Source organism: Chaetura pelagica, unplaced genomic scaffold, assembly GCF_000747805.2.
Source record: "Chaetura pelagica isolate M959 unplaced genomic scaffold, ChaPel_1.0 scaffold386, whole genome shotgun sequence".
NCBI classification, from domain to species: domain Eukaryota; kingdom Metazoa; phylum Chordata; class Aves; order Apodiformes; family Apodidae; genus Chaetura; species Chaetura pelagica.
In genome coordinates this window covers 3,515,314-3,525,128 of record NW_009953703.1, presented here as the reverse complement: position 1 = coordinate 3,525,128, position 9,815 = coordinate 3,515,314, and the positions used below count along the sequence as shown (strand labels likewise).

Genomic DNA, 9,815 nt, shown 5'->3' with positions numbered 1-9,815 from the left:
AGAGGGTCCTGCTCGGGAAGGGCGGCACCGAAGGGCCAGGGCAGCCGGGCGCGCCCGTGGTGCTCGTTATCCCTGCCGGGCCGTGGTTGAGCTGCCGAACGGAGCGCCCGCCGGGGATGGTGTGGGTTCTTTCTGAGGCGAAAAGTAGGGGAGCAGCGAAGCGGGTTTGTGTATTCTTATCTTTCTGTGAAAAAGGGCCCTCCAAGACCTTCTCACCGCGTCTTGTGCAGAAGAGAATGTAGCTGCTTAGAGAGCAGAGGCTTCGTCTGAGCTAGATTGGGTGAAAACGTGGTATCTGAGGCAGTAATTCCTTCCAAAAGTGTTTACTCCTTGGATTCCTTTTTAAAGGCAGCTGCAATCCCAGGTAATCAAACACCTTTAGACCTTCAGTGCAAGGACACACAAGGACTGAGCTGTGTCCACCAGGTCTGGACCAGGACTGCAGCCACACCATTTGTTTGTTTGTTTGCAAAGTGTTTTCATGTTTTGGCAGTTCTGATACTGTGGTTTTCAGGTATTTTCCGTCCTTTGTTTGCTGCCAGCCCTTGGCAATGTGAGGGTGAGAGCTTCATGATGTCATCTGAAGTTGTGCTGGAGACAAACTGGGTACTCCATCCACAGGAGCTAAGGGTGCACTATGGGCTTTAATGCCCCTAATCAGCCTCACTTGGGGTCTCCACCCCACACTCCCTGCCCGAGGGCACAGGAGCCCCATTTAAGATCAGCCCTAGGTCCTCAGCTCATGCCTGAGCCATGGTCTAGGTGTGTTGTCCTGTCCTAGGTCTGGCTTGATCTTGTGTTGTCCCCATGGGCCTTCCCGATTCCCCTCACTAGCTCCAGTCCTGGTCTGCAGACTGGCATCCTGGCTTCGTCTTGGGCCTGTTTCACCACCATGAACTTGTCCCAATGACCTGAACTCTTGGTTGAGCCTGGCCACAATCTCAGCCTGCCCTGTGCTGCGGAACACGCCCAGGCTGGTGAGTCCCCAGTGCCGCTGGCTGCGTCGCTGCAGGTGGTTCCGTGGCTCTTAGGGAGCCACTAGCCCTCGAGGTATCCTCACAGTGGCCTGGCTTCCTTGTCCAAGGATTGGTTTTCCTCACTTAGTTTAAACTATCTCTAATTTAGTAGGCTCATTCCCAGAGTTCATCGCAGGGTTAAATGCAAGTCAGCGCCAGCGAAAAGGAAGGGCTAGGCACATGCCCTTCAGGTTGAGATAGGGAGAAGCAAAAACATCCCTTTTTGTAGCAGCAGCTAGACAGTTCAGCTACCATCTGGCTTCTGTGGGCTGCCAGATCTTCCTGAGGAACACAGGCAAGGAAAGGAGATAGTGAGAATATTAACGGTTTGATTTCAATGTCAAAGCAAATTACTAATTTAATATTATGAGGCAGTTTGCAGATAATGAAAGGGATTTCTGCAGGATATTGTGTAGCCTGTGAGCTATGCTATGCTAGATTATGCAAGATTAATATCTCTGAAAGCTTTTCAGAGAAAGTGCAAATAGCCTTTTTAAATGCTCATGCCTGTGTGCATAGGTACATGTTTATCTAAAATAAATACAGTTAGTATATGAAGTGCCATGTGGGCTTTTCACTTTCCTCCTGTTTTTATTACCTGGTATTCAGGGGTATACATGCAGTAGGTTCAACAGCTGCATCTGGCAGATGGAATCCTGGAACAAGAGAGCAGCTTAGTGCTCCAGTTGCAGCTCAAGTAACCCCTCAGAGGAGTGTGAGGCAAGGGCCAAAAACTGGCATGCAGAATATGTGGAGCTGCCAGGTCTTGTCCTGGCTATAGAGCTCACAGAGCCAGCACGCAGGGATCAGCACCATGAAGTCATTATACCCAGCTGCAGTGAGTTTTGAACAGTGCAATCTCAGTGTACCATAGCTGATAGATCTTTGCTACCTAGTATTTCCAAATAATGCTCCTGTGGCCATGAGATCTCACATTTCATTTTATTAGTCTTGCCAGATGAAGGTCTTCAGGTGGCCATGGACCCAGGCCAATAAAATTAAGGTGCAAGGCTTCTCTTTAAGCAATATTATCTCATGTTGTTGTACCATAAACACAAGTTTGGCATATTAGTCATCAAAATTCAAATACACCAATCTAAATTTCAGTACTTCTTCCTCTTTAGACCCTTTGTAGTTTCATGTATTGGCACCTAGATTATCTTGGTGGATATTTTTAGAGAACTCTTGTGCTCAAATTACAAAATTGAGCTGATAAAGCTCAAATTCAGCTAGATCCAGTAGATTTGCGGTACTGACTGACATGTTTCAAAACCCTCTTGTATTGAAATGTTTTCCAACCCTTGTTTCTTCAGCACTGCAGCAGTAGGAATAGCCTACTGTTTGTTTTTGTGGTGTAATTTTCTGAATCTTTTCATCCTCATTTGGCCAGAAGTCAGTTCCAAACATATGCAAAGCTTTTCACTGTTTGAGACTGTACTAGAAATCAAACTTGAATGTGTAGAGGCAATATCTTAGTATGTTCTCAGTGTTATCAGTGGATGGGAGTGAATAAAGCCCTAAGTTGCCTTTATCTGCTATCATGGCATAGTGCAGACCTAATCCAGCAATATCATTCTTCCATGATGCATCATAGTCCAGCTTTTGAAAGCACAGTTGGGTTGCAGGTGATTTTTTCCTGAATATCCATAATAACAGCAGTAATTACCATTTCAGAGCATCCACCTTTTGCTGCTTGTTCCAGGCAGTTTACCACATAAATATAAAACAAGAGAATGCAGGTGAATATAAATGCATAAGGAATGAGAGAACTTCAGAAGGAAAGAATCTCTTAGTCAACAAGTAAACACAGGGATAGTCTAACAATTTCATTCAGATGGAGATTGAATTTTCAGGTGAATTTTCAGGCAGCTTTCAGCCATTTTTGTATGAGTAAGTCTTAAGGCCCCAAATTTTCTGTGATGCAGGTTTGATTTACTAGCTCCAGCAATACTACATATTATACTGTCACAAGTCCTTCAGCCTGAAGGAGTGCATACCTAAACAAAAGCATTACAAACCACTTGCTAAGCTACATGGGGAGCTTGTCAGCATCTTGCTCATTCTGGATTGTTTTCATGCAGTTAATAGCCTGCCCTTGGGCATGCAGAAAGAGCAACTCTGGGAATCCATATATAGATCAAGGCTTGAGAAGCACAGTAAAATGCAAGAAATGAGACAAAACAAAAGGAAGGGAAAGTTGCAGGGATGAAGGGATTTTGGAAATTTTGGAAATTTCCAAGAGGGCTGAAAACTTGGTATTGCCTGGATCAACATGTTGCCATTTAGATACCTATTGGTCTACCCGTTAGGTAGACTAATATCCAGAAGAGGTAGACTAATGCATGGGTAGACTAATATCTACTACATCACACTGACCATCCCTTAAACCCTGGTAAAGCTGTCCGTGAAAGCTAGAGAAACAGCCAAGGAAAAATCAGGTCTGGATTAGACAATATCCACTTTATTTTAAGAATTTATTATAAAGTACATTGCTTAATAATCCATCATATTATGAGTATTTTAATAGAATGAGGTTTTAACAATAGTTGGTGGAATACTATGGAGAGCTAAACAAGAAGACATTTTACCTACCCTGATATATGATGTATGTAGATTTCTTCCAGGAAGAGCCACAAGCAAAATTACAGTGTCATTGGTTGATTTTGGCATAGCTGTAGCAACAGCCATATGGAAGTTATGTGATTTCATGGAGCTGCACATGGTGAAGTCATGGCAAATTACCAGGATCTCATTTGATGTGGCTACTTCCCAAGAGTTCTGACTTAGAGCAACTAAAATCACTTAACTTTCAAAATATAATTAGTCCAATAATATATTTTAAACAATAATTGGGAAAAAAAAAACAACAACACTGAAACAAGGTATTTAAGGAGAGAGACAAACTCCTAAAAGGGGCCTTGTTTATATCCTTGTACTATTATAATGTTGACACCACTATTGCCTGTTATATTTTATAGGAATAACAGCAAAATGTATGTTAAAAGATCAGCCTAGAAAATATAAAGGAAGAATTTGACTGAAAATGTGATGACTTAAATAAGAACCTGATGTTCTAGGCAGAGGCAAAATCTGTAAAAGTCATGCTGTCTAGAGAAGCCCTGCATTCCTATTTACAGCTTGCTTTTCCATTCAGAATTGTTTATGCTGCTGTTCTGTGCTTTCTCGTAACAAATACATCTTGTTCCTTGCTAAAGCTTCCCTAAGTGAATTAGCAAAACAGTGGCAGCAGGATTCCTGCCACACCAAAACAGGGCAGGATTCTCTGCCTTTGAGTTGCATCCGTACTGCACAGGCTCCACACAGTGACACCTGGGAGCCAAGTAATGTTAACACATAGCCTGGCCATGATCAGAAATCTGTGCTTTCTGTTGTAATAGAAACATTATTATGTGTTCTCAGTTGTACCTATTAACTTTCTTGGCTGGAACAAATGTGTATTGCTGGGTTTTTTTGTATGACTTAAACACTTCAAAAGAACTGAGAACCTAAATCAATCACAGCTGGAAGTATCTGACTTGCCTTTATGGCTGTACTTTAGGCATCAACTTTATGTTCACCATGTCATGAACCATTAATTTCAGTAGAACCCAAGATAACTTGCAAACGTATGTAAATCCACCATTTTTAATGTAGTGATCTTTTGATTTTTATTCAAAGATGTCAACCATGTCAGATTAGTACGTCACTACTTGATTATCCTGCATTTCAGCAGTCATTGCAGGTGTCTAAAACCATTGGGGTTTCCAGCAGAGCACAGAAGCTCACCGGGGTCAAACCAAGCCTTAAGAATGAGCAAGAGATTGGAGATGATCCAAGTGGCTCATTTCACAGAAGTGGGAGCACGAAGAATCATAGAGCAAGCGATGGCACCATGGATTTCTGAGCTATTCAAACGTTGGAACTTGCGAGCAATTGAATGTATGACAAGTAAACAAATTAGTTTCTGTTCTGAGATACACTTGTTCAGACTTCCAAGAGATATTTGCCAGCTCTTGAGAGGGTTTTGCTGCTAATATTTGACCTCCTATTCTAATTGGCTTTTCGTAAGAGGATTTTTTAGAAACACTTGTATTGTATCTTTTTGGATTTTTTCATTGTTCTGTGACTTTTGGAAAAGCATGTTGTCTTCTGTCAATCCAAACTGCTGGCTCCTCAGATTAGCTTTTAGAAAACAACAGATGTTAAAGGTTACTGTATCACAACTATGCTTGGTGTGCCATGTTGCTGTTATTGTAGTTACTTCAAGATAATGCAGGGAGGAGAGGAGAACTAGGAGAATTTGGAACTTGCATAGCCTGATATCCTGCTCTGGATGCAACACTGTGCTGCTTGAAAATGGTACCAGCCTTTCCAGTCATCTGGATATTATAGCACCCACAGTTCTATTAGCAACAGGATGAATAAGCACTCCCTAATCATCTCCAGACAAAATGAGATGTAACTAAAAATATCCTCTCTGATGGGTTAAATAATTTGCCTGCCTTCTTTCTAGCAGGACAAAGAATGTTCTCTCTAGTATTTCTCTCCAGCAGTGCTGAGGGGTAGCAATGAACAGATCATGCAGTACCTTTTTCAATTATCATAGCTACATGGAGCCCTAGGTTCTTACTAAGATGCATTATTTATTTAGACACAGTGAACAATAATAGTTAAATTAGTGGCAACACTTGAAAAATACTATTTTCATAGATAGATAGACAGACATAGATTTCATTCCAGTGACAATGCTGCATATATAAAAAACGGAAACAATTTCAACACACCGTTTCTGAATGCTGGGTACCTCCACACTAGGTTTATTCAGTTTGTTTGGTAATATATAGAGAAAGAAACTGGTAACTCATTTCAGTAAAGTGGGAGTTTCTTGCTTGTCTGGCTGAAAGACTCTAGGAAATTTTCCTGAAATAGTGCCTTCATGGATCATCAAAAAGTATAAAAGCTGATTTGCAACTCTACAGTGCTGTGTCAGCCATTGTAAGGATTACATGCATGTCTTTGTCTTTGAAGAAGACCACAGTCAATTTTTAAGAATACACTCTAGTATCAGATAGATAGTCTAGTATCAGAAATATATCAAAACTAACAGAAACATTGTATCCAAGCATTTCACTCTACTGCTTTTCAAAGCTGTACTGAAAGCAAAGACTGTGGCAAATGATGCAAATGAATATATAAGTTGGGTAAAATCTTACAGACAGATCACATGGATTATGTTAGCCATAGAATAGGGGCATTAAAATACCTTTTTGGAGCGCTACCTGCTTTTTCAAGTTGGTGTGCCATCCTAACAAGCTGATCAACTTGACCTTTAAGGACAATGTATTTTGAAAACTTGCTATCTGAAAAAAATGCACTGACAAAACCCCAGATCAGTCGCTCTGGCAGTGCAATTTCTCATCTGATAAACTTCATTTTTTGGTGCAAACTGAAAACAGCATAGGTACTTGCAATCATTACAAGATGTGAGAAGTAGAGACTTTCTCTCCTTTATATCCCTGCAGAATAACTTACAGTTTAACCCATTTGCATGCTCTGTGTATAGAACCTATATACACACAGTATGTCTCCAATGCTAATGCTGTAAAAATCAATATAGGACATTTGTTCCTTTGCATAAGGTGCTTCTTATGAGAATACTTGACTTATCTTTAATGGGATACATGCCCAGCAAGAGATCACTTAACTATTACCATATTGGGCAATACTGCAATTCACTTCCAATGGTACCTTATGTTGCAATGAGCCTCAGTGAATCATTCTGATTATTCATACAGGAATGTGCAAAAACACAAATGTCAAAATCTGTTCTCTGTTCTGAACATACAAGGGTCAGATCACATGCAATTGCAACTGTTTAGCCTTGTGCTGGGAAAACTGCCTGACATTAGAAAACTTCCTTTGGAAACTTGCTTTTATGGAAATACTCAATTTAAGTAAAAAACACATTTGACTTTCTGCTAAGGCCTGTTTCTTTTTTTTCAATTGCTTCTCCAGACAGAGCAGGTACTTGTGCTCACACATGCATCTCTGCTAACTATGGTATTCAAATGGCTACTTGTCAGCATGCATGAAGGTTATGCATGCAGTCCCCTCCTGCATCTCATTTTTCTCAATAGCATGCTAATTCTGTAATTCAGAACACTTCTCAAGGTTTACTTTCCATTTACTTTTTGTTTTGCTTGGGTAGGTATCCAAATGGCTTTTTAAATTGTCTTTTTTTTAACAAGTTATGATCACAGTTCATCTACTGAAAATAATTGACTGATAGCAATTTGGCAATTTTCAGACTGTGAAATAACATTGCCAATTAAAGCTCCTGTTTTCTTTACTATTACAAATCAGCAAAGTAAAGAGACTGAAATAAGTGATGACAAGTTCCCCAAACAAGTTGTTTTACTAGTCTGTAATCTTATTACAAGCTAATATTTGCAAGCAATGTTCAGTAAGAAGCAGAAAAAGCTCTCAATTCTAGTTCATTTTTACAGCTATTAAAAGTAATGGTTGACAAAAAGCTACACTGAAAAAATATTTGTGGTTTTTGCTTCTAATATATCTGCAGCATAACATTTTCCCTCTAAGTACTGGTAGTTTGCATAGTAACCAGCATAATTTTTATTAAAATAATACAGTTTTAAGCACTGACGTTCCCTAGAGCCTTGTCATAAGGTAAAACAGTTAGGAAAACTGCTGTGTAACAGCTCAGCGAAGGTAATAAATACAAAATGTTTGCAAATACACAAAAGAGGACTGAGAGCAAAATGTAAATAGTAACTACCACAGTCAAACTCGTGATATACCCAAATTTTGATGTTTTAATTCCAGCATCTCCAGAATTGGATTAGGAGCAGGGGAGGGCAGTGAGGATAGTCAAGCAATAGAACTGTTCCCTCAGTCACGAGTGGCTTCATGCAAGGTGGGATTTAGGGCTCTGCAAGGGCAGTGGGGAACAACTGTAAGATGCATTAAAACTCAGATGGTGCAAAGAAGGTGAAGTGCAACAATTGTTACGTTATGTGATAAGACTATTAACCAGTAGGTTAAACCCAAGCAAAATGAAGCATTTTTTTATTCTGCAAGACTCTACCTAAATAAATCCTTAACAGCTAATGTTTTACCATATAACTGGGTTCACAGAAGGCAATAGCCAAGCTCATAAAGTCCATCAAGAGCTATTAAATATACTGGCTGAATTACAAACTTCCAGATAAGGATGCTGTAAACCATTTATTTCTAAAAACTACAAGGATGTGCCATGGCAATAACTGCTCTCTAAGTGCCTTGTTTCCAATACCCTTTTCCCAGGCATCCACTGAGTCATTGTGGAGCATGATTCTGAGCTGGATGGACTTCTGGTGTAACCCAACAGAACAGGGGAAATCTCTGCTGTCGTGCATCCTACACCAAGCCTAGTCCTGAACACTTAAGACTCCATCCTTCCCCTAAGGAGAAGTTGATCAAAACTGACTTTATCAGTTTGAACTTAAATACAGTTTCTTCTGCTGCTTTATCTTGTTCTTCAACATGAACAGCTTGTTCATCAATGATCTTATCCAAGTCCTTCTGAAGGAAGCATTTGTCTAAAGTAAGTAGATCAAATTCCTTTATAAGAGATCTAGTATGAGCCCTACAGAGTATTAATGTTCCTTCTTGGGACGTGATCTGTTTCATCCAAATCAGCTATTATGTTCTCATAAGTAGAACATACACGGGCAGAAACTAAATTCACATTTTCTGTAAAAGTGAAATTTATCAGGTTTGTAAAATAAAATTGAGGATGTTTTCTCTTATGAAAATATCACAGTGTTGCTGGAAAGTAGATAAAAATTTTCCTTTGCCTATAAAAGTGCTATTTATGTAATTAAAATATTCACAGTACAAATAATAAATACACAGCGTATGTATATTTGCAAGACGCATAAAATTTTATTACATGTGATTACTGAAACACTGATTCTTAAAAAAGGAACAGTAAAAAAGGGAAATCATTCTTATAATAGTTTCTTTCAGAGAGACCCAAGATTATGATGTGAAATTTTACACTATGAAGTAAAATACTTAGTCAAGAGGTAAAAATACAGGAATCTTGTTATATTTCTACATGTAGAAAGTAGAAACGTCTGGGGTTCTGACGGTGTTGACCTGTTTTTCTTCAAGTGCCTCAGGAACCAGCGTCGGTGCCTCGGCCTGTGATGGAGGAGCCCAGCACTGCGCCTTAAGAACCGCATTCTTCTCCTGCCTCACTCAAAACGTTTAAAACCAAAACATCAGCAAGTTGGGTTTAGCTGCTGACCCACTGAGATGCAAACTGCACCTTGAGAGTTTAACCAGTTGCTGCTCCTTCCCAGTCCCACGGGTTTTGTGTGGCAGTGCCAGGATTGCAGTGAATATGGAAGAAAAAAAAGACTCCACCATACGCCGGCATTTTAGGACGTTTCTCAAGGGTCTTGCTCACTTGGGTTTTTCTCTGTTCCCTCTTTTTGACGGACCAGTTTCGAGCTCCGTCCCACTTCTCCATCTCCAGTTCTCCAGCTCCTCGCCCTTCCTCTTCGTCTTTTGGGTTCTTTCCTGTTCGCGACCCGCTCGTCTCCCTGCCCGGAGAACTGCGGGTCTGCCTGGGGCTGGGCTGGAAGGGACCTTAAAGATCGAGTTCCAGCCCCGCTGCAGGGACCCGGACACGGACACGGACCCGGACCCGGACCCGGACCCGGACACACACGGACCCGGACACGGACCCGTCCCACCCGCGGCAGCCCCGGCGCCCGGTGCGGGATGCGCGGC

At 40.8% G+C, this 9,815-nt stretch overlaps 1 protein-coding gene across 1 annotated transcript in view; it reads right to left on the bottom strand.

The window, feature by feature from the left end:
- Nucleotides 1-9,552, bottom strand: part of ACTR3 (ARP3 actin-related protein 3 homolog (yeast)) — a 41,063-nt gene extending 31,511 nt beyond the window's left edge. The window contains exons 1-2 of the mRNA XM_010000400.1: nucleotides 9,490-9,552; nucleotides 8,503-8,597 (exon numbers count right to left, since the gene is read on the bottom strand). Of these exons, the coding sequence (XP_009998702.1) occupies nucleotides 8,503-8,597; nucleotides 9,490-9,552 (158 nt within the window). The remainder of the gene's footprint in view (nucleotides 1-8,502; nucleotides 8,598-9,489) is intronic.
- Nucleotides 9,553-9,815: the final 263 nt, after the last annotated feature.